The sequence below is a fragment of the Melanerpes formicivorus genome, unplaced genomic scaffold (genome assembly GCF_026170545.1).
Source record: "Melanerpes formicivorus ecotype bairdi unplaced genomic scaffold, bMelFor1.0.p_v2 SCAF_47, whole genome shotgun sequence".
NCBI lineage: Eukaryota > Metazoa > Chordata > Aves > Piciformes > Picidae > Melanerpes > Melanerpes formicivorus.
In genome coordinates, this window is record NW_027142399.1 from 486052 (window position 1) to 509889 (window position 23838).

The 23838-nt window shown below is 56.1% G+C and overlaps 2 protein-coding genes across 2 annotated transcripts; both read right to left on the minus strand.

Annotated features, from left to right (window-relative positions):
- Positions 1 to 244: 244 nt before the first annotated feature.
- On the minus strand, positions 245 to 6935 carry POU2AF3 (POU class 2 homeobox associating factor 3; the record flags this gene model as incomplete). Its single annotated transcript, XM_068159893.1, has 4 exons — positions 245 to 754; positions 1443 to 1669; positions 3917 to 3983; positions 6774 to 6935. Coding segments are annotated over 4 exons (789 nt in total), but the record flags the coding sequence as incomplete, so codon positions are not given.
- Positions 6936 to 12540: 5605 nt separating this feature from the next.
- POU2AF2 (POU class 2 homeobox associating factor 2) lies at positions 12541 to 23492 on the minus strand. Its single transcript, XM_068159905.1, has 5 exons — positions 23369 to 23492; positions 20522 to 20631; positions 14844 to 14886; positions 13804 to 14102; positions 12541 to 13103 (listed from the first exon to the last, which is right to left on the minus strand). The coding sequence occupies exons 1-5, from the start codon at positions 23376 to 23378 to the stop codon at positions 12702 to 12704; spliced, it is 864 nt and encodes a 287-aa protein (XP_068016006.1). The 5' UTR covers positions 23379 to 23492; the 3' UTR covers positions 12541 to 12701.
- Positions 23493 to 23838: the final 346 nt, after the last annotated feature.

Consider the following 23838-nt stretch of genomic DNA (forward strand, 5'->3'; position numbering starts at 1 on the left):
CAACCCATGTCCCCAGGTGCCATGGCCACACACTTCCTGACCACCTCCAGAGATGGTCACCTCCACCACCTCCCTGGATAACCCTCCCCAGTGCCTGCCTGTCACAGGAGGAATGAGCAGGCTTCAGCTTGCATACCAAGGTATTTATTTGTATCAAAAAGAGCTGGCTTCAAACATCTCTTTGGTAAGAAAAACATCAAAACCCCCCCAACCCTCCCTACCAAACCCTCCCCCAACCCCCCAGACAGCCCCAAGATAGCCTCTGATCATTCAGGACAGGACTAATGTAGTGACAGCATGGTGTAGAAGAGGTGTGAGTAGTGAAGAGCTGAGTGGATTGTGCTGGGCAGGGCAGCTTTGCATAGTTCATGGGCAATTAACCTGATTTGGGTACAGTGGATGTGTAAAACCACAGCCCCCACTAGCTATAGCAGATGTCACAGGTCCTATCCCTCCTGAAGAAGTCATCAGCCAGGGGTGGGAGGTAGTCCATGCAGTCTGTGCCGGGGCAGGAGAAGCACTGTGGGGCCCTGCTGTCCCCATGCTGGGAGCCACAGGCCGTGCAGCAGCAGGCAGGGGGGGGGTATGGGGAGGGGGTATGGCAGGACCACTCCTCGGCAGGGTAGCCACAGGTCTTGGTGTCGAGGGCAGAGGGTGAGCCGTGGGGCGGTGGAGTGAAAGGAGAGAGCTGGGGAGGGGAGCAGCTGTGGCTCAGCGGGCTGGGCAGGTCAGCTGAGCTGGGGCAGCCGGCAGCCTGCAGGGGGAGAGGAGACAAAAGGAAGCAGGGGGGTTCAGGGGGGCGCTTGGGGAGAGGTGCAGGGCAGCCAGGAGCACAGACTGCCAGGCTGGAAGGGACCACAGCTGAAACAGTGCTGTGATTCAGCACCAAAACGGTGACCAGAGCAGGGGCAGAGCTCAGCCAGGCTCTGCTGTTTATTCTGCACCACACTTAGGAGAGCTCTGATCTTCACTTCACAGTGCAACTAAGGCTGGAAGAGACCTCGAGGATCATCAACACAGACCTCATGACACTTGAAGGCTTCCACTCCAACGTGCCACTGCCTTCCTCAGCAGGGTCTGCCTGCTCCAGGAGCACTTTTGGCCCTTTCAGGCCCAACCCCAAAGGGTAATTTCTGTGACATTCCTTCTCAGGAACCTTCTCTGCAAGTTAGAGGTCCCCTAGCAGGAGCTGGGCTATTCTTTGCAGAACACCTGCAGGGTCTGCAGAGGGGACATTCCCTGTCCTACAGCCTCTCTCTGGGGGTGGCTGAGCCTCCTTGCCCCTTGCTCCTGATGGAAATCCATGTGGAAGTCCACACCAGCAGCCTGCCCCCCCCAAAGCTGCCACATTTCCAAAGCATTCCGCTGCTGTTCTGCCCCTGGGTGTGATTCCCTTCCCCACCTTCCCTCTGAGTGCTGCTCCCCTGGGGGCACAAACTTACCAGGCCCTGGTTAAAGCAGAGTGGGACTGGCTGGAAGGCATCTGAGGTGTAGTGTGAGGCTGTCTGGCAAGCATTGAAGGCTGGGTCTAGAGGTGCTTCTGTCTGCAGACAGGAATCCACCAGCTGCTCCAGATAGCTGGGGCTTTCCTCACAGGAGAGGCAGCTGGAAAACTGCCATGATGGGCAGTAGGTGGGAACAGAGGAGATGGGCTCTGCATCAAAAGGTGCTAGGAGAGAAGGTAAACCAGAGAGGGTTTAGTAGCCCTGTGGATTTAGGCAAGGACAAAGACCCTTCAAGTTCAGTGGGAACTTCCTAGGGCAGCAGATAGCAGAAGGCTGCTCAGCAGCCTGGGCACAGTGTGGGGGATTTTAGCCTCCCTGGAAAGCTCCACAGCTCTTGAAATACTGCTAGAAACCTTTCTGGTCCCCTTCTGGACAGGAATCCACCTGGAAGCTCGCTCAGATTCTTGATTCCCAGCCTTCCCTTCCAATGCCAGCTGCCTACAGACCCAGGAGCTTGCCATGCAGTGATTAATGCCCAACAGCTTTGCCTCACCCAGACTCCAGGAAAAGGAGCAGGACAGGAGAATAATTTGCTCTTCTCTTCTCCAAACAGCCCTCCAGGAGGCAAAGCTTTGAGCAGCCAGAATGAAGGAAGTCCCTGCTACCTTGGCATCACATCCACGTGGTGGCACTTGTGGAAGGGCAAGTTCCTAGAAAGCTCTCAGTGCTGCAGCTTGCTTGCTGGGGCATGACAGCTCACAGCAGGCCTGGCTTAGCAGAATGATTATCTTTTCATGCTCTGTTCAATTATGGCTGAAGGGAAAGCCTTCTGCAGGTGGAGTGGGACAGGTCTGGAGGCAGTGAGACAGGTCTGGAGGCGGCAGTGGGGCAGGTCTAAAGGCAGTGAGGCAAGTCTGGAGGCAATGGGGCAGCTCTGAAGGCAGTGGGACAGGTCTGGAGGAGGCAGTGGGGCAGGTCTGGAGGAGGCAGTGGGACAGGTCTGGAGGCAATGAGGCAAGTCTGGAGGCAGTGGGGCAGGTCTAAAGGCAATGGGGCAGGTCTAAAGGCAATGGGGCAGGTCTGGAGGAGGCAGTGGGGCAGGTCTGGAGGAGGCAGTGGGGCAGGTCTGGAGGAGGCAGTGGGGCAGGTCTGGAGGAGGCAGTGGGGCAGGTCTGGAGGCAATGAGGCAAGTCTGGAGGCAGTGGGGCAGCTCTGGAGGAGGCAGTGGGAGTGGGGCAGCTCTGGAGGAGGCAGAGTCAGAGCCATGTGTTTGCAGGCTGAAGCTGGCAGTGCTTGGCTGGACCTGGGGAGGAAGTCAGAAGCACCCAAAATCCCTAACCAGACAGAGAGTTCCCAGCCTGCAGAACCTGTGCTGTGCCTCACCTGTCTGTGTTAACACAAGCAAATTGAGTCCCAAATATTGGTGAGCTAATGGTTTGCTTGTCCATGCCATGTATATATTCACACCTGCCCAACCTTTCAGGTCCCCTGCTTTGGCTGCAGAATAACTGCAGGCTCTGTGAGCTCTTCCCTCACTCTTTCCCAGGAGGGGAAAACTTTGTCCCGCTGAAAACCTGATGCTCCTCTCACCCCTATGGCTGCTGCAAGGAGAGAGCTCAGCAAGGAGAGAGCTCAGCAAGGAGAGAGCTCAGCAAGGAGAGAGCTCAGCAAGGAGAGAGCTCAGCAAGGAGAGAGCTCAGCAAGGAGAGAGCTCAGCAAGGAGAGAGCTCAGCAAGGAGAGAGCTCAGCAAGGAGAGAGCTCAGCAAGGAGAGAGCTCAGCAAGGAGAGAGCTCAGCAAGGAGAGAGCTCAGCAAGGAGAGAGCTCAGCAAGGAGAGAGCTCAGCAAGGAGAGAGCTCAGCAAGGAGAGAGCTCAGCAAGGAGAGAGCTCAGCAAGGAGAGAGCTCAGCAAGGAGAGAGCTCAGCAAGGAGAGAGCTCAGCAAGGAGAGAGCTCAGCAAGGAGAGAGCTCAGCAAGGAGAGAGCTCAGCAAGGAGAGAGCTCAGCAAGGAGAGAGCTCAGCAAGGAGAGAGCTCAGCAAGGAGAGAGCTCAGCAAGGACAGAGCTCAGCAAGGACAGAGCTCAGCAAGGACAGAGCTCAGCAAGGACAGAGCTCAGCAAGGTGCCCCAGGGCCACCTGACCCTCTAGCTCCGGTCGGACCCGCAGGCTGCAGCCTGGAGACGGTGCCACCAGCAGTGTTAGTCCTTAGCGTTCCTTCCCCAGGGGAACCTTGCTCCTTGCTGCAGAAATAAGAGCCGGGCTCAGGCTGCTGAGCAGGGTGATTTGTACCCTGCTGGCCTCACGGCAGCCTCATCTGCATTTCATGGGCTCCTTTCAGGTGCTGATTGGCTGCACCGCGGTTATCTGGTAGCGCCTGCCTCAGCCGAGGGCTGGGAAGACGCTGGGCTGTGGGAAAAAGAAATGGGGAAGGGGGGGTGGGAAAGGGGCGATGAGGATAGGCTTTGTACCCACCTGGGTGAGGAGGAGACACAGACTCTGAAAACTGGATGTCGCTGCTGCTGCTGCCGCCCCAAGAAACCTGACCGGAGACAAGGGGAGAAAAGAGGAGCTGTGGAGACAGTTTGACCTCTTGCAGCACGCTGAGGTAAGTCAGGATTCTGCTTCAGCCTGGTTGCCTGACTCTTATTCACCTCACGCCTGGGAGATGGAAAACTTCCCCAGGGCTTAGAGGATGAGATTAAGATGCACAACGTGATTGCTCCCTGAGCCTGCAAGGGCACTGGAGGAGCACAACATCAGCCTGGGGTAAAGCCTTTGATACAGCACCTTGCTGGACTGCTCTTCCCCCTGCACTGCTGCCCTCCTTCCTCCCCCTGCACTGCTGCCCTCCTTCCTCCCCCTGCACTGCTGCCCTCCTTCCTCCCCCTGCACTGCTGCCCTCCTTCCTCCCCCTGCACTGCTGCCCTCCTTCCTCCCCCTGCACTGCTGCCCTCCTTCCTCCCCCTGCACTGCTGCCCTCCTTCCTCCCCCTGCACTGCTGCCCTCCTTCCTCCCCCTGCACTGCTGCCCTCCCTCCTCCCCCTGCACTGCTGCCCTCCCTCCTCCCCCTGCACTGCTGCCCTTCAGTCAGTGGTTTGCCTCTGAAACTAAGAGGTGTTAAGTCTGGGATCATGACCACCACAGTGGAGGGATCCCAGAGAATTTGTAGGGGATCAATATGATGGAGAATAACTAAGATTTGTAGTGGTAACCCTCCCAGCACGACTGAAGACAGCTGCCCACGGCTGGGCATCAGGCTGGGTTGCCATGCTTGGTGGTGGATGTCATTTGAGAGGCAGCTTTGGCACTGGTACCCACAGCCTCTACAAACCCAGAGAGCCCCATTCCCTAGGGGATGCTGGAAGTTGAAGCAGCAGATCAGTCTGTTCTAGGAAGCTGACCAGCTGGAGGGGAGAACTCCAGCCCAACTGGAATTTGGAGTCTTCTTCGGGATCAGGTTTGCATTCTGCAAGTACAAAACCTGCTTTCATTCATAGAGACTTGCCCTGCATTGCCTTCACTCAAAGATGCTCTGGAGTCAGTGGCTCATCTCCCTAGCAACAACTTCCTAGCACATCCCCCTGCATTTATTAATTAACTAGTGGCTATTCTGGGCTGGAATTGCCTGCAGGGTTGCTCTTGTCTTTGGCTGCAGACGTGGGAGAAAGCAGACAGAGCCATTCCACCAGCAGCAGAAGCTTCCAGGTTCAGCTTATCCTGCTGGCCCTAACCTTTGGAGCCTCTCCAGGACAACGTGTACCTCCTGCAGATCACAAAGGTAACCTACTGCAGATCACAAAGGTAACCTCCTGCCCTGCCACCTCTCACTTCTGTGTGAGCAAAACAAGCAGCAACCAGTTGCATGCAGCCCTGTGCCACCTGCCTGTGGTGAAGAGGCTGCTCCCGGGAGGGCTGGAGGGGAGGAGTAGCACTCCCAAAGCCCAGCAGCTGCACACACACAGCTCACTCAGGCCTCTCCTCCTGCACCTCCTAGGCTGAGCAGCTTTGTGTGCAATCAGCTGCAAGGAGGCACAGGAGGTGGGAGATGAGATCTGAAAAGCATCCAAAGCTGTAATGTCATGAACCAGGAAGCAGTGATGATTTACCAACCTCTGTATGCAAATCCCTGGAGTGGCCTGAGCTAGAGGGCTCCTGCAAAGACTGCAAGAGTGAGAGAGTGTGTGTGTGTGTACACAGAGATCTCTGTCCCCTCCTTTAGAAGGGTTGGGGCTAGTTGCTGCCCAGGTGGCACTGGAAAAGTTGGAGACCTAAATTCAGTCAGGCACAGCTGAATCTTCTGCTAAGGAGCCCTGATGGAGCAGGATGGAGCCCTGCTTAAGGGGCTTTCCCCATACCTTTTTTTCCCCCATCCTTTCTGCTAGCTAAAGTCTGGGGCTGTTGCTGAGCCCCAGATTCCCAAACCCTCTCCACTGCCTGGGAGCTGCTGGAGCCATGGTCCCCTTCCTGCCCTCATTTTCTGCCTGATCCAACCGGACAAGAGAAAGCCTCCAGCGGTAAGGGTGGCTGAAAGCAGCTTCCTGGAGGGCTGAGACTTGGGGGGAAAGGGGGAGGTTAAGGGAGCTGTAGTGTGGCAGGGCTTGGCACTGGTGGCTCCTCAAAGCTGCCCAGGTTGAGCTGAAGGCATGCCCTGGGCATCACTTGATGCTGTACAACAGTGTGGTGCATGCTTCAGCCTGGGCAGGCCACGTCCTGAACGGGAGGCAGCTGCTATGGGAACTGTAGAAGACTGAGAGGGGATTTAATATGATGGCTGAGGGGGTCAGGAGGGAGGGGACAGGCTCTGCTCACCTGCACCCTGGGATAGGACAATGGATATAAACTCCAGCACAGGAGGTTCCACCCCAGCATGAGGAGGAACTTCACTGTGAGGCTCCCAGAGCCCTGGAGCAGGCTGCCCAGAGAGGTTGTGGAGTCTCCTGCTCTGGAGACTTTAGGACCCATCTGGATGTGTTCCTCTGCAGCCTGTGCTGGATTCTATGCTCCTGCTCTGGCAGGGGGGTGGGAGTGGGAGATCTCCAGAGGTCTCTTCTAGCCTCTAACATCCTGTGAGTTGGACTGAAATTTGTCCACCTGGGCTTCTCCTCCCAGAGTGAGTCACACTCCTGGACAACCAGCTCTGCTCTTCCCCTGCACTAATGGCTCTGCCCATCACCTGTTTAGATCACTGCTGCAGCTACCCTGGCTGAACATTCTTCTCCTCCATCCTGACCAGCCTGCTACATTTGGACTCTGACAGTCTCCTGGGCCCAGAGAGAGAGAAGGATCAAGAGAGAAGAGACAAAACAGACACCAAGAGAGTTTTACTCACTGCTGCAGTGGTTGCTGCTTGCCTTGCTCTTCTCTGCTGCAGCAGCTCCTTCACTGTGATCTTGACTCTCACACCTTGATACACCTTGGGCTTTCCTGAAAGGAATTGGTGGGGGAAATGTTTCCTGAGGTGGGAAACCTTCAGAGCAAACCCTGCAGGTTTTCAGGCAGCTGACTTGTTAAACCCTCTGTGCTCTCTGGCTCCTGCCATCCAAGCTTGTGGAGCACTTGGTGCTGGTTGTGTTTCATAATCAGAAATGTTTCATTGTCTTTTATCTCCATCTCCTTCCCTTCCCCACCCTCCAGGTGTCCTACTGCCAAGCTCCCACCTGCTGCTGCTGTTGAATTTATTTACATTCCTCTCATATTTGCCACGCTTGGGACCCACAAGTAACTGTGGGAAGCACTTCAGCTGGCAGAGGAGGATGAGGAATGAAACAATGGAAGTGTCTGGGCAGAGATTCAGAGAGCTCCACCAAGCACAAATAAAAGGACTCCTTCCATTCATCACTTCTTGCAGTGTGTAGATGATCTCTCTCTCTCCCTCCCTCTCTCTGTTTCCTTCATTTCTGCACCACTGCCTTTTAATATCAAACAAGCATTTAGGAAGTCTTTAATCCACCCCAAAGCTATCAGCAGCCAGGCTGCTACCTGCTGAAGCATTTTTAGTACAGGAAATGGTAAAGAATTTACCTCCTCTGAAGAAATTGCTGTGCTCATGGTAAAATACTCAGAGCCCCTGGCAGTTCTGCTTCTCTTCTAACTTCCTGCTGATATTTTTATCCAGCAGCAGATCCTGCAACCACCAGTGCCACCTCATCCTGCAGGCAGCTGGCTGCAGGCTCCCTCTCCTCTGGCTGCTGCCTGCAGCAAGGGGACAGTGCTGGACCTGCAGGTTCCCTCTGCATGGCCAGCAAATTCCAGGCTGCAGGCATTGTCCTGGTCTGATAGAACCTCTCCCTCTTGCTGATGGCTACAGAGCATCCTCAGCCTCCTGTCTGCCCCCTCGGTGCTCTGCTTGAGGGCAAGCTGTGGCAGGCACGCAGGTCCCTGCAGGAAGGCTGAGCTGGGTTTGCCTTCAGGGCATTTAGCTCTCAGCATCTGGGAGTTCTTAAGGTCATATTTTTATGTTTTGGGGGTTACTTAGCAAAACAAAGATGAAGGAAATGACAGGAGGGAAGGGTTGAGTTTAGTAACACCTTGTTCCCAGGCCTCCCTTTAGCCAGCCAAGACCCTGACCAAGCAGCCCCTTCTGCAGGTTTGGCTTTGTGCTCTGGTCTAGTTGGAGTCTCCTTCTCTGGAGACCTCCCTGCAGGGGCTTTGGGCAAGATGATCTTTGGGGATCCCTTCCAACCTGCTGTAATCTGTGAATGTGCTCAGGGGGCTGGACTGAGCAAGGGGCCACACTAGGAGTGACTTAAGAGGTAGGGATGCATCTATAACCAGGGGGCTGGCTGGCTGGCAGCCCCCAGCTCCAAGGCAGATCACTGTGCCCCAAGGATTCTGCTCCTCCAAGCACCCTCAGTCTGCGTGCAGATGAAACATCCAGAGCAGGGCTGCCAGGGCCAGCTCTCCTGACCTGGCAAGGGGTGGGTGGAAGGTGCAGGGCAGTGAAGCTAAGGTCAGGGAGCAGGATGCTCAGGCTGGGCTGGGAGTCAGGCACTCCGGTGGGCTGCGAATTAGGAGCAGGGTGACAAGAGGAAGCCTTGGGGTCAGGGTGGACAAGGGGTCGGGGAGCAGGGCGGTCAGGGCAAGCCGAGGCTGAAGAGCAGCGTGGCAAGGGCAGACCGTGTCGGGAGGGAGCCGCGGCGCCCAGCGAGCCGCAGGGGCTGGGGAGCGCCGGGGTGCCGCAGGGCTGGCAGCGCCGTGCCGTGCCGTGCCGTGCCTTGCCGTGCCTTGCCGTGCCTTGCCGAGCCTTGCCGTGCGGGTTCCGCTGCGCCCCGGCTCCCCCCGCCGGCCGCTGCGCCCCTGCTCCTTGAGCTCCGCTGCGCCGCGACCCGCGGAGGTCCCGCAGCGGCGGCAGCGGCGCCGGGGCTGGCACTTGGCAGGCAGCAGCCGTTCCCTCGCCTCCTCCTCGCCTCCTCCCCGCCCTCCCCGCTTCCTCCTGGCTTTGGCAGGCGAGGTTGCCTCACTCGCGAAGTGACCCCGGCAACCCCCGAAGCGGCCCCGAATGGGGGCGGCGGGGGCGGGAGGGGAGCGGGGCGCAGGGGGGGCTTACCGGACATGCTGAGCGGGAGCCGGCAGCACCTCTTCGGCTGCCCGCTGCGGCGGCAGTGCTGGCCCCGGCCCCGGCCCTGGCCGCGGAGCAGGTTGAGAGGGGGCAAGAGGAGGCAGGCTTCAGGTTTGGGGGCGAAGGGGAGCCGCTGGCCCCCGGCGGCAGTGCCAGGTGGATCCCGGCAATATTAAGGTTTTATCCCCACGGGTATAAGTTTGAGTTTTACTCTCCTAATGCCAAGTATTTAAAACCTCTAGAAACCAATGATTTGACAATCAATGATTGCGCGATACTTTCAATTTGAATATTCAAAGGCTCCACAAAATGGGCTATCTTTTGGTGGAGCTGAGCACATCCCCATCTAGCAGAGGTTCTGGGGGAAGAGGATCCGCTGGGGCCACCCTCCCCACCCCCTGCTTTTGGGGGCATTTGCAGGGTTTTGGCCATCTCTCCCCCCAGTGAAGCAGATGCCTTCAAACCGGCTCAGTGTTTTCCCCTCAGATGCGCCGGCCGGGCTCCAGCCCTCTCATGTTTCATTTGCTACCTGCAGAGAAGGCTCTGCCAAGGGCTCAGCTGCTTTTTCCACCTTTTGGCCACATTTTAAGGCTAAATGCTAAGGTTTTGGGGCCCAGCTGGCAGCCTGTGGGCGTGGTGGAAGGAAAGAGGCTGCCCTGGACACCCAGGGTAGCTGTAGCTACCTGCACCCCGCTCCTTCCACAGCTTTCCCTTCCCTCTGCCCAGATTCTGGGCTCATTTGGGAGTTTATTTGTATTTTCCCCCTATTTCAGGCTGTTTGCCCTTGCTTCACAGGTTTGCCTCTCTCTCATGTGCTTCATCATGGCCTGCCCTGAGTGCTGTGGGGCTCCAGCGTGTGGCAGGGTGACACAGGGCTTTGGGTCACCCTTTGTCACCCCAGTGACATAGCTGGGATGGTTTTTGGAGGTTACAGTTAAGCTTCTCCCTGGTCTCCACTGTCTCTGCCATGCCCCAGGAGGAGCTGGCTGAGGCAGAGAGCAGGCCAGGCTGTTAATAATCTACCGGCAGTTCAGGCTGAGCTATTGTTGCAGCTGGATTTCTCCCCCCTCCTTTTTCCTCTAAGCTGAAGGAATATATTTGACTTCTGTGGAGAGTGGTCACAGTGGCAATGTCATCCCCTGAGCTGAAACGTGTCCCTGCAGCTCCTGGTAGGCCAAGCCTTGCTCAGGCCAGCACTGAGGGATGCTTCCCACTGGCCCTCCCCTGGGGAGAAGCCCTCTCCTCACACCTGTGATACAGCACAAGAAGGAGAGTGCTGTGCAGGGGTCTTGCAGAGGGGAGGACCACAGGCTTGTCCATGCTAAATGGTTTGGGACCTAAAGCCTTTATGTTCAGCTTCTTCAAGCTGAAGCATGGGAGGTGGGTGGGCAGAGCCCAGGGAGGCTGTGGGTGCTGTGCTGGGGAGTTGGCACTCCTGGGGTAATGTTTACCTCTGTGAGCAGAGCATGCAGGGCTGCTCAGCTCCAGTCCTGCCTGAGCTGTGTGTGCCTTAAGGAAACCTGAACCACCTGTGCCCAGGGTGCTCCCACAGAGCCTGCCTTAGTCAAGAGCAGGATGTCAGAGAGGGCCAAACACTGCCAAGGCAGCTCAGAAATGTCTGTCCCTGCCTCTGCCCCAGAGTCTGGCAGCAATGCAGGCAGCCCAACCCCATGTCCCTGTCCACTCCAGGCCCTTGCAGAAGGTACAGCTGAGATGGATGGTGGCTGCTCTGCCACTGTGTCAGCCAGCAGCTACAGGCAGCAATGCAGCCTGGTGGTGCTGCTGTTTCTGGTGTGGAAGCAGGCTGAGGGCTCATGCAGGTTTGGGAGCACAGGGGCTGAGTGTGGGGCAAGGAGACCTGCACACCCCTGAGATGCTCTGAGGCTCCTTGCCTTGCTGTGGCCCAAGTCAGGGGAACAGCCTGAGGGAGTGAGTGCTACCCAGGGTTGCTCTGCACCTACCTTCAGTGCCTATGGACCAAATGAGGGGGCAGCCAGGCTCAGCTCACCCTGCCCTTAGAACACATGCAGAGCAGCTCTGGCTGCTGGCTCTTTCCCTGGGCTGAGCTTTCCTTATCCCTCCCAAGCCTAACCTACAGCAGTGACCCTGGGATGGCTCCCAGGCTGCTGTGGGGCCAGTTCCTGATGCTGCAGTGAGCTGCAGAGTCCATGAGGTAGAAGTGGCAGCTGTGCCAAGCTGCTTTAGGCGCAAATGGACTCTGCCAGGCACATTGCACCAGGGCTGTGGTGCTCTGGCTCTTGCAGCTGCTGCTCAGCTGTGCTGTGAAGGGTCAGGGTGAGAGGCTATCAGGGCAGAATGTATGGAGCCTTCCCTTCTGGGACAGCTACTAGGATCTCCCCTTCCCTATGCTGATGCCAGAACACATTCTGGGTGGTCTGCAGGTGCCTGAAGAGCCAGGGAGGTGTTGCCTGCCAGGTGTGGGCTGGGCAAGGGGCTTGTGCAGTTGCTGTGTGTGCACTGAGGTGCAGGGACCTCGCTGGGCCTCAGGCTGAGGGCTGCCAGGGCTGGTGCTAGGTGGTGTCTGCAGGAGGAAGGGCTGTGTGTGGAGGGCTGGCCTGGCCCTCTTGGCAGCTCTTGCAGTGCTGCTTCCAGAGGCTTCTCTGCAGCTGTAGGGCTGTGTCCTCATCTTCCCCTGCAGAGAGCTGCCTGCAGGCAGCATGACACGAAGCAATGCTCTGGGCCTGGTCCTGTGACCCCCAGTGCCACTTGTGACCCCTGATGGATGCTGAGGAGGCTCCAAGTGCTCTATGAGCCCCAGGTTTTGAGGGGAAAAGGAAGGAAGGGCCTTAGAGCATCTCATCACTACACACTCTCAGCTCCTGGAAAGCTCCTGTTCCTGCCCAGCCAGGCTTCTGCGGGTGGCAGGTTGGGGACTGAGCTGGGCAAGGGGGGCATGAGCGCAGCAGGTGGCACTGGCGGCACCCAGGAAGGCTGCGGGCAGCGCTGGGCGGGTTCGTGTGTGCAGAGCGCCCTCTAGTGGCCGCGGGCTCCAGCCTGGCACTGGGACCGCAGCCTTGTTTCTACCTCCAGCCCCGGGGGGCTGCCTCTTGGCAAGGGGCTGCCTCATGCCCGCTGGCACAAGGCTTTGGGGCACATCACTTGTGTTGATCTGTAGGTAAGAGGGAGAACAGCTCTCTGTTTAATCCGGGGCAAGAGGGACGTTGGAATCATCAGAGAAAGACATTCTTGATAGTGAGGGTGGGGAGACACTGGAAGAGGCTGCCCAGGGAGGCTGTGGATGCTCCCTCCCTGGGAGGGGTTCAAGGCCAGGTTGGATGAGGCCTTGAGCAAGCTGGGCTGGTGGGAGGTGTCCCTGCCCATGGCAGGGGGGTTGGAACTGGATGATCTTTAAGCTCCCTTCCAACCCAACCCATTCTGTGAAGCTATGAAAAGAAGTACCTGAGATCCTCGTTTGTAGGAAAGGCCTCCAGGGTGCAGCTGTTTTTACTTGCAGCACACTGGGGCTGTGAGCAGTGACTTTCATAAAGCACTAGAAGGCACCAGCAGGAGCTGAATGTGCTGTACCCAAGTGATTGTATTTCTACACAGAGCATAAAGCATTTGCATGTTGTGAGCATCCCCTGCTCGATGGAGCAGCTTTAGGGGGAAGAGGCAGACAAGTAATTAGTTTGCTTCAATAATGACCAATTTCTCCTTTCCTCCAGCTATTCTCTCTCATCAGTAAGTTCTCCTGGCTTCATAAGCCCCCCAGGTGGGACTCCCATCCTCTTTTGCCCAAGCAGAGGGGTCATGAAGGGGTGGTGTCTCCGGTGCCTGCTCCGGTGAGAGGTGGCTCATCCTGGAGGTAAGCTCATTTGCCACAGTCATGAATGGTGAGAAGGAGTAGGGTGAGGTGGCAGAGTAGCTGGGGGAGTAGGGGACGTCTTCCAGAGGATGCAGAGGGTAAGGCTGGGCTCCAGGAATGCCTTGGGTCCAGCCTGAGCTTCGGTATGGGGAAGCAGCTCCGGGGTCGTGTGAGGAGAGGCAGCTGGCGCCGGCAGGCAGCGCTTGCAGGGGCTCTGGGCAGGCACTGTCCGACTGGCTGAGGCTGGCTGGTGAGGCCTGCTCCCAGGGCTCTCTCTGCATGGAAGAGGGGAGGGAAAGGCAAGAAAGACACTTAAGAATAAAAGCTTGTCCTGGAGGCAATGGTGCATCCATGGCTTCATCAAATCAAGCTACCCCCAGAGCCTGGCTGGCTCACAGAACCAGCCTGCTTAGGAGAGACCTCCAAGGCCACTGAGTCCAACCCCAGCCCCATCTGATCAACCAGCCCCATCTGATCAGCTGGAGCATGGCACACTCAAGGACTTCTGTTGCTCTGGAGCAGTATTTGGTGTTAAAGCTGTTGAAAGGAAACCTCCATGCTGTCAGTAGGGGTGAAGGCCTGCAAGAAGCTCCTGGGGAGGCTGAGCAGCCCCAGCCCTACAGGCCCCAGGAGCTCTGCCCTGGGGATGTGAATGGAGCTGGCTCCTGGGCAGCAGCAGGGATGGGGATAGGCAGCAGCCTGGAGCTGGCAAAGGATGCTGCTAGAAATAGAAGTAGCTTAGTGGAGTGGTTGCTCTGGGGAGGTTGTTCATTCAGGATCTGATCTCCTAAGGGACAATTAAAGGGAGGGTGGCAGCAAAGAGGAAAAATGTTCCTCCCCAGCCTTGCCCTGGCTGCTGTGTGCTCCTCTGTGGCTCTGTCCTGCCACACCTCTGCCATAGGAGTGCCCCTGGCTTCCCCCCAGCTCTGGCTTGGGTCCTCTTGCACTGGGGGACAGAAGTGTAGGCTCACTCACGAGTAGGAAGTGCGCTGTGTCGTTGGGGAAGGATGGCAGGAGAGGGGGCACGGAAGAAGGGCTGAAGAAGGAGCTGGTACCAGCTGTGAGGGGAGCTGCACGGTAATCCCCATAGGGGTCGCTGAGATACGGGTCCAGGAGTGCTGAGTAACCCTGAGAGGCTGAGGAATCACATGAGAAGGTCTTGGAGCCTAGAGGGGACGAGTAGACATCACTGACAAATTGCTTTGTGTTGGAGAAATCCAACTCAGCTGTGAAGGATCTCCTGATGCCATAGTAGCCAGCCACGGGGGGTGAGCCTGGGGTGGGCAGAAGAAACAGAGAGTTGGCTGAGTGGAAATCAAGACAGCAGCACCTGGGGAGCTACAGAACCTCTGCAGGTGCAGGGCAGAGCCTTTTTTGTCTCTAGCACCAGCCAGGGCAGGAATCAGTCCTGGTTTGAAACAGGTGTGTCAGGCCAAGTGCTTTTAGCACCTCAGACTGCCCTGATCCATCTAGGGGCTTCCCTCTGCAGCAATCCAAATGTGTCCTGGGAAGCTGCAAGTATGAGGCTAGGGAAACTGAGGTTAGTTTTGGTGGCCTTTGCTCTGCTACCACCCTTGAGGAGGAGGAGGAGGAGGAGGATGGGGCTACAGCTCAAAACCCATCTGCCACTGGCCTGGACTTATTCCCCACTCTGTGCCCAAGAGCTCAAGGTACAGAACAGCCTCTGGCTTTGTGCTTTCTCTCTTCAGCTCCATGGGAACCTGCAAGATGAAGAGGGAAAAGAGAGGATCCAATGCCTACCAAAAGAGGTGGGAACTGCTTTAATTTCCTCTCTTTCCCCTCTTTGGGAGTATCCCAGCAGACACCAGGAGTCTTTCTGTTATTGCATCGTTCCTGGTCTGACTCTTTCAGTTGCTTTCCTCCTGGGGCTCTTTTTGTTTTGAGGGGTGGTCCTGCCCTGGTGTTCCTTTGCTCACTTTGGAGCAGGAGAGACAGGGGCAGTGTTAAGTGGCCAAGCTGCATGGAAGGTATTTATCAGTGGAGGAAAACCTCACCTGGCACTTGGACAAAAGGTGGCTGTGGTGTGCTGGTGTTGCCCTGCAAAAGATGAAGTTATGTTACAAAGGTCTTTCCCATGCAAGACAGCTCTCTGAGCAGGTGCTTTGGGAAGATGGATTGCAGGTTTAGAGGGGAGATTAGGAAGAAGCTCTTCAAAGGGAGGGTGGGGAGACCCTGGCACAGGCTGCCCAGGGAGGCTGTGGATGTCCCCTCCCTGAAGCTGTTCAGGGCCAGGTGGGATGAGGCCTTGTGCAAACTGGGCTGGTGGGAGGTGTCCCTGCCCATGGCAGGGGGGGTTGGATCTGGATGGTCTTTAAGGTCCCTCCCAGCCCAAACCATCCATGAATCTGTGCTGGTATAACTCAGATGCACTATCTGAGCCTTGGTGCTACCAGTATGAAGATCTTGACTATAAGATCTCATGACTGATGCCACTCAGGTGCTGGCAAATGTAGGCCAAGGAGGTCTTGTGTAGAGCTGGTAGCAGCAGGAAGATCAAGAGACCTGGCTTCTGACTCCTGTACTGCAGGGAACTTTAATGCAGCCCTAATGCTGAGCAACCATTCTGCTGTTGGCACAAACTAGGGCTCAAGTAGCTGGCATCTAAGCCCTCAGCTGGTCAGAGCAGGCAGATCTTCATAGTATCATCATTCAGGGTTGGAAGGGACCACAAGGATCAGCTAGTTCCAACCCCCCTGCCATGGGCAGGGACACCCCACACTAGATCAGGCTGGCCAGCTCTTGCACTGTCCCTGTTCTAGCCTGCTTCTCCTGTGCTGTGTCTCCCTGCACAAAGCCTCCTTAGCTGCCCTGTCCTAGCAGAACCAGCTGGCAGTTGTCTAGCTCCTGCTTGGGTGCTACAGCAATAACCTTCCCTTGGCCTCTAGGTGAGGGAGAATTGGCTCTGAGTGACCCTGGTGCCCATGGTGGCTAACTCCTTACAAAGCAGTGTGGCAAAGGCATCTTCTCCCCTGGGGCAGAGCTCAGGCGTGGGAGTCTCATTAAGTTCTGCCTCCAGACCTCCAAAGCCCTGGAGCAGAAATGCAGTGCCCATGGCTGCAGTGCCCATGGCTGCAGCTCCTCCTGCCCTGGCCAGGGATGGTGCCATGCTATTCCCAGTTTGCATTGTGCAAACAGGAGGTTCCTGCCATAGCAGGCAACCAAATTTAGAGGTTTAGATTTGAATTAAATTTGCCAGGGCTGGGACTTCCTTCTGCTGCTGGGGGAGGCTTGCAGCTGCTCCCTGCTCCATCATGAAAATGAGCCCACACCAGTCACAGGGGCTGCAGGAGTGATGGGAGGGGGCAGGAAGGAGCCCTTTGGCTCGTGGGCAGATGAGAGCATTCACACTGCAGGGTCAGGCTGGGGCTTGCACCTGGCTCCATCTGGGCCCTCTTCAGCCTCAGAGCTCAGTGAGGATCAGAGCTCAGTGAGGATCAGAGCACACTGCCCTGCAGATCTGAAGCCTCCCCATGCAAATCTGGGCTCAGCAGACACTCCTCTCATCCATTTTAGTAGTGCCCCCTGCTGCTTCAGGGCTCTTGCCCACTGCCTCCTCTGCCTGCCCATGGCCATCATGTCCTGCAGCCAGCTTCTGTCTGCCCTCACTGAGGAGGAGACTCTTTGACAGTAATGGTGCAGACCTTTGCACTGGCATTTAGGGCCCACCCCTCTGGGATGCAGTCTAATGCTGCATCCTGTTTGTGAGGGGAAGGCTGAGATAGGAGCTGCAGGTAGCACAGATGCTGCCTGCAGGTCAAAGTGCTGCAGTGATGAGAGCTGGGAGGCTTTGCTAGTAGGACAGGACGGTCTCTGGGCAGTTTCCAGCCTCTAGTGTGGAGCATTTAGAATTCTCAGTGCATCTGCAGTTCATCTTTGGTTCTGATTCTTCAGCAGCCACTGAAGCTCTCTGTCACAGGCAGCAGCCCCCCTTGGACTCAGCTGTGATGGACAACCACTGAGCTGACATTAGCTGCAAGGGCTTTACCTGCCTGAACTCCATTGCAAGAGCCTCTACATCATCAAAGCCCTCCTTTGACCTTTGCCATGGCAGGCCCCTGCACACTTGCAGAGACCTGGATCAGGTGATAGAAGGAGAGGACATGGCCTGGAATAGTGCCAGGGGAGGCTTAGGCTGGAGGTGAGGAAAGATTTCTGTGCTGCAGGAGCAGTCAGGGACTGGCACAGGCTGCCCAGGGAGGTGGTGGAGTCATTGTCCCTGGAGAGGTTCAGGAAACCTGTGGCCATGGCACTTGGGGATGTGGTTTGGTGGCTGTGGTGGTGCTGGGTTGCTGCTTGGACTGGATGATCTTAGAAGCCTTTTCCAGCCCAAACTATTCCATGATTTCTCTTGGCTCCTGGTTTCATAACAGGGGAGGATGGGCATGGCTTAAACTAATTAAGTCATTTCCTCCCTGCACTACTTCCTGTCAGTGCTGCAGGCCTTGGGTAGCTGGACCTTCTGCACCACATCAGTGTGTCTGCTTAGCATCACTTGAGTCCACAGCAGATTCAGCTGCTGAAAAGCTTGGCCTGCCTTGCACATGACTGGGCAGAGATACTGGGAGGGAGGTACTCCACAGAGCTGTGTTCCTTTGTTGCCTCTGTAACACAGGAGTGCTCACCAATGAGGCTGCCTTGGGGGCTAAAGGCAAGGATCCAGGTCAAAATAACGACCTGGCCCTGCAGTGAGGCTCTGTGGTGCCCTCTGACTATAGTATCATAGGGTTGGAAGGGACCTCAGGGATCATCAAGTTCCAATCCCCCTTGCTATGGCCAGGGACACCTCACACCACAGCAGGTTGCTCACAGCCACCTCCAGCCTGGCTGCAAACACCTCCAGGGATGAGGCTTCCACCACCTCCCTGGGCAACCTGTGCCAGGCTCTCACCACCCTCCTGGGGAACAACTTCTTCCTCACAGCCAATCTCAATCTCCCCACTTCTAGTTTTGCTCCATTCCCCCCCCCCAGTCCTATCACTCCCTGACACCCTCAAAAGTCCCTCCCCAGCTTTCTTGTAGCCCCCTGCAGATCCTGGAAGGCCACAATTAGGTCTCCTCAGAGCCTTCTCTTCTCCAGACTGAACAACCCCAACTCTCTCTCTGTCCTCACAGCAGAGCAGCTCCAGCCCTCTGCTCTTCCTCCTGGCCCTGCTCTGGACACCTTCCAGCCCCTCCAGATCCTTCTTGTAATAAGGGCTCCAGAACTCCAGAACACTTTGGCTTTGGTGTTTCTCCTCCCTGGGTTCCATCTGTAGCACAGCAGCTGAAGTAACAAAAATTAGTAATGAAACCCAAGCTCAGTCTGGGCAGGGCACCTCCCTGGCTTGCTTGACAGCAAAGTTTGCTGAAGGATCTGCCCCTGGCCTCTGAGTGCTGCTGGGCTTTGTGCTGCTTCTGTGTACCTACCACTTTCCCCATCTGAGGGGAAAAAAGGTCAATCCCTTTCCTGCTGCAGACAGTCACTGCTGATTCATGCCTATGGATGAGCCAAAGGGGAAAAGCCAGACCCTTTCTCCAGCCCTGGCCCAAGCCTCTCTGCCCTGCAGTTGGTGGGAAGCCCAGATGGGGTGGTTTGAAGCAGCCCAGATGGGGTGGTTTGAAGCAGCCCAGATGGGGTGGTTTGAAGCCCAGATGGGGTGGTTTTCACCCCAGCACACACTGGTTTCCCATCAGGGCACTGTCTGTCACCAAACTGTTGCTGTTCTGCTGCCTCACTGAACAGCCCAGCAGCTCAGCCCTGCTCAGCAAGAACCTTTCCTCAGCAGCGTGGATCTCCTCCACAGACCTCCCCTTGCACACACGAGAAAGGCTCAGGGATTCCTGGAGCAGAGGTGAGGTTGGAACAAAAGATGCAGCTGGATTACTCTGCACCATGGCTATCCAAAGGGGTGTCCTGCTCTCTCCTGTTTGCTTTGATTCTGGGTTGCATTGTGCCAGCTCAACAGAGCTGCCCTCACAGCTGTGCTTTTCATCATCCGAGCAAACAAGGATGTTTGCCCTGCACAATAATTTTCCATCTCTCAGAGGGGAATTAGCAACAGTGCTGATTTTGCATGAGATAGACAGGCAACTGCAAAGCTTTGGAATACAAAGCAAAGGGCCATAAAGCAAGCAGCAAAGGTTTTACAGGTCCTGAGGGCTTGTGAGCTCAGCCGTTGAAGCTGCCGCCTCCAGAAAGGGCACAGGTGAAGCACGGCCACAGAATCATCGGACACAGAATGGGCTGGGCTGGAAGGCACCTCCAGAGCTCACCCAGCCCAACCCCCTCTGCACTCAGCAAGGACATCCTCCACTAGATCAGGCTGCCCAGAGCCCTGTTGAGCCTTGCTTTGAGTATCTCCAGGGATGGGACCCCAACCACCTCCCTGGGCAACCTGTTCCAGTGCTCCACTACCCTCACGGTGCAGAACTTGCTCCTCACATCCACTCCAAACCTGCTCTGCTCTAGTGTGAAGCCATTGTCCCTCATCCTATCCCTGCAGGCCTTTGTGAAGAGTCTTTCTCCATCCTGGAGCCCCTCCAGTCTTTCTCCCTTCTGGAGTCTTTCTCCATTCTGGAGCCCCTATTGCAAGAGGGATGTGGAGGTGCTGGAAGGTGTCCAGAGCAGGGCCAGGAGGATGAGCAGAGGGCTGGAGCTGCTCTGCTGTGAGGACAGACTGAGGGAGCTGGGGCTGTTCAGTCTGCAGAAGAGAAGGCTCCGAGGTGACCTCATTGTGGCCTTCCAGGATCTGAAGAGGGCTACAGGAAGGCTGGGGAGGGACTGCTCAGGATCTCAGGGAGTGATAGGACTAGGGGGAATGGAATGAAGCTGGAGGTGGGGAGATTCAGGCTGGAGGTGAGGAGGAAGTTCTTCCCCATGAGAGTGGTGAAGCCCTGGAATGGGTTGTCCAGGGAGGTGGTTGAGGCCCTGTCCCTGGAGGTGTTTAAGCCCAGGCTGGATGAGGCTCTGGCCAGGCTGATCTAGTGTGGGGTGTCCCTGCCCATGGCAGGGGGGTTGGAACTAGATGATCCTTGTGGTCCCTTCCAACCCTGACTGATTCTATGATCTCCAGGGATGGGACCCCAACCACCTCCCTGGGCAACCTGTTCCAGTGCTCCACTACCCTCACGGTGCAGAACTTGCTCCTCACACCCACTCCAAACCTGCTCTGCTCTAGTGTGAAGCCATTTCCCCTCATCCTATCCCTGCAGGCCTTTGTGAAGAGTCTTTCTCCATCCTTCCTGTGGCCCTTTTCAGGTGCTGAAAGGTAGCTATTAGGTCTTCCTGGTGCCTTCTCTTCTCCAGGCTGAACACCCCCAGCTCCCTCAGCCTGGCCTTACAGCAGAGGTGCTCCAACCCCTTGAGCATTTTCATGTCCCTCCTCTGGCCCTGCCTCATCACAGAGTGGTTTGGGTTGGAAGGGACTTTAAGCATCATCCAGTTCCAACCACCCTGACATGGTGTAGTGGAAGATGTCTTTGCCCAGGCTGCTCAAGGCCTCATCCAAGCTGGCCTTGAACCCCTCCAGGGAGGGCACATCCACAGCCTCCCTGGGCAACCTGTGCCAGTGTCTCCCCACCCTCACTGCAATGAATTTCTTCCTAATCTCCAGTCTCAGCCTGCCCTGCTCAGGTTTACAGGACAGGACTTCTCTGCTTTAGAGACCCAAGAGCTGGGGAGGGAGGGACTTACACTGCAGCAGGAGCCACTGCTCTGCCTGGATCTCTTCTCAGCCAGCAGGTCCTTGACCGTGTGCTTCACTCTCACTCCCTGGTACACACGCTTGCTAAAGTCTGCAGGCACTGAGGGGATGAAATGAGCATTAGAAATGGCTGGTGAAAGCAGTGAGCAGCCAGAAGAGGCTGCTGCAGAGGCAGGAAATGCCTCACTTTCTGCAATAAAGTGCAGGCTTTCTGTAACAAGCAAATGAATCAGCCCTGGACAGCAGGTCAGGCAGTGTGTGAGACTGCTGATCAGTAACACAAGGTCAGCCTTCAGGAGCCCCACAGCAAGGGCTGCTCACTTGCAGAGGACAAAGACAGAGGTGTCCTACCCTCTCTGTTTTACTATCCAGTGCTGTGTGGTTTCCATGCAGCTCCCTCTGTGCCAGGTTCAGAGAAGAGATTGGGTTGGGAGGGGCCCTAAAGAACATCCAGTTCCAAGCCCCTGCCATGCCCAGGGACATGCCACACCAACCCAGCTAGCTCAAGGCCTCATCCAACCTGGCCTCTGACACCTCCAGGGAGGGAGCATCCACAGCCTCCCTGGGCAACCTGTGCCAGTGTCTCCCCACCCTCCCTGTCAAGAGTTTCTTGCTTATCTCCAGTCTACAGCTACCTTCCTCAAGCTTCAATCCATTCCCTCTCATCCTGTCACTTACAAGCCCTTGTGAAAAGGCAGATATGGTTGGCTGATGGAGCTTGGCTTTTGTGTTCCCAAGCAGAGCTCTGGAGGACCCAACACTTCCCTTCTGTGTCAGCACAACTGGCTTTCCCCACCCAACCTCTGTTGCTTTCAGCAGAGGTGCTGTGGCTTAGCCCCTTCTGGAGGTGCTGGCTTTCAGCACATCACTCTGTGAGCTTTGAGCTCAGTGCAGCAAAGGTGGAAAAACCCCAGCCAGTTGGAGAGGCTCCTCTGAACAGTGCTGTGAATCAGGGTGCAGAGCTCAGCAGAAGGCAAGGAGCTGCCTGCTCAAGTCTGCTTTGCTTCTCCAGCAAGCACAGAGGGGTGCCCTCCTGGGTGATGGAGGAAGGCACCAAGGCGGTGTCTGGGCCAAGAGGCTGCTGGCAAGCCTGGCTCTGTTTCCTGGCTCTGCCTGCAGCACAGGCAGCCTGTCTATAGGCTTTGTGTGACTCTAGGTGAAAGGCATCTGCTCTCCTGCCCTGCCTGGGTGAAGCTTTGTGAGGCCTGCCCTTGTGTGCAGGCCTTTTGGCACGAGGGAGGGGAGAGAGGTACCAAGGTGCAATGTCCAGGACGGCTCTTTTATCCTGGCTGGCAAGCTGTGCCTGCAGGGAGAGCTCACACCTGTGGAGCCAGAGAAATGTGCCCACATGGGCTTTGATGATGGGGATCTTCCAAGGAAAAACTTAGCTTTGAAGCTAATCCCTTGGAAAACACACAGCCACATCCTCCTGAGGGAACACAAACAGCCACTCCACAGCTGATGTGTTTGATCTCCAAACCTGTGATTTATCATTCTGCCCCTCTGCTTTCCAGGATGTGTCACTTGGCTCAGTTTATCACTTTCATCCTCATCAGACTGTGTCCCCAGGTGCACACACACACATGGGGAGCTCAGAAAGGGAAGAGCAGGGAGTTGAAACAACACAGAACCTCAGTGCTGGCTTGGGATTAGTCCACATGCTTCCTCTTGGGCCAGGGCCATGGAAATTGCAGGGTTGGGGCAACTGCAACTTGGCTTTGGTGGTTGAGTACTCACCAGAGAGACTTCAACCAAGGCTGGGCACAAGGCAGGCAGATTGCAAGAGGCAGTGTCCCAGAAAGCTTAAGATGAGGGTGGTGAGAGACTGGCACAGGGAGGGGGTGGAAGCCTCATCCCTGGAGGTGTTTGCAGCCAGGCTGGAGGTGGCTGTGAGCAACCTGCTGGAGTGTGAGGTGTCCCTGCCCATGGCAGGGGGGTTGCAACTGGCTGAGCCTTGAGGTCCTTTCCAACCCTAACAGTTCTATGAGTCTATGATTCCAACCCACAGCATTCTATCAACCTGTGTAGCCCAGGTGCTTCCCTTTCAAGGCCATGATAGGAGTCATCCTTTCTCTAAACACCAACACAGAAGTGAATGCCAGGGGTGCACTGTGAGCATCTGTGGACAAGCCAGGACACAGGCAGACATGAAAACCACTTCTTGCAGCTGAGAGGGATCTCTGTGCTGAGGATGCCACCTTTTCATGGCCCCAAGGAGGCAAGCTCCCTCTTCTACATCCTTCTCAGGGCTCTTTTTACTGAGGGCAGTTGGGAAGCACAAGCACTCAGCGTGCCCATGCAGCTGGAACTCCAAAGCTGTGGGCAGAGCAGGTGAGAGAGGCAGAAACAGAAACACCATGGCATGAGAGTTCCTTCAGAGGAGTCCAGACCCTTCTGAGTAAGAGAGGCTGTGTCCTCTAAGCTTGCTTTTTAACATGGCAGCCCAGCCTCCCAGCACTGAGCTTGGTGCTGTCAGTGGAGAAGCCAAGGCTGAGCTATTCAAACTCCATCTAACTTTGCTGTTGGCAGCACTGGGTGGGGGGAGAGAACCTGCACTGAGCAAATTTCCCTCCTCCTCCTCTTTTTTGGACATCATTTTGATGTCTTTTGGAGATCTGCTGCTTTCTGAAGGAACAGAAGTTCAGCCTACCCAGATGCTCTCAAGTCCCTGAGGCACTGAGGATGCCTCATGGAGATTTTGACACAATTCTTGCCTCTGATTTGTGTTTCTCCTGAGAGAAACTGCGAGCCCAAGGGTGGCACAGTTTGTCCTTCCCCTGCCCTTGCCATGCAGATGCCTCTTGGTGCTGGTGAAAAGCCAAGCTGCTGAGACTCACCTGTCTCCATCGTGGCCACTGGTGACAAGTCCCAGCTCTCAGGTCCTGCAGGGCTCTGCAGAAGGCTTGTCTGGCATGAGCTTCCCAGAGCAGAGTGAAGTCAGTGCTCATACTCCTCTGGTGAAGTTCCAGCTGAGCCTGGCAGAAATGTGTTGTCTACAACTCAGTGGCATTTCCATGATCCCTTCTTTGGGATTTGTTTAAATGCAAATCTCTTGCTCTGGTCTCTGGCTCCCATTTGCATGGTCAGTGTAGATCATTCCCCAAGAGCTTCTTTCCTGTCAGAGCTGGAGGGAAACTGAGCTGAGGTTTACCAATGGGGGGGGAAAAAAAACCACCTGGGTTCAAGTTCAAGGTTGGTTAAGTCCTGCAGTGCTGAAGCATCTCCTGAGAGGTGAGGAACCTGGCTGGGCAAACAGAGCCTGGGACATGGGCATCTTGTCATGTGTGAGGTGAGACACCTTTGTGCT

Bases quoted from the DNA above. Each gene is read 5' to 3' on its own strand.
- POU2AF2 (XM_068159905.1), bottom strand. The intron at 14,887-20,521 runs GTAAGTCCCTCC...CATCTTTTGCAG, and splicing joins GCAGTGGCTCCTGCTGCAGT to GGCAACACCAGCACACCACA. The intron at 13,104-13,803 runs GTGAGTGAGCCT...TCTTCCATGCAG, and splicing joins ACACAGCGCACTTCCTACTC to AGAGAGCCCTGGGAGCAGGC.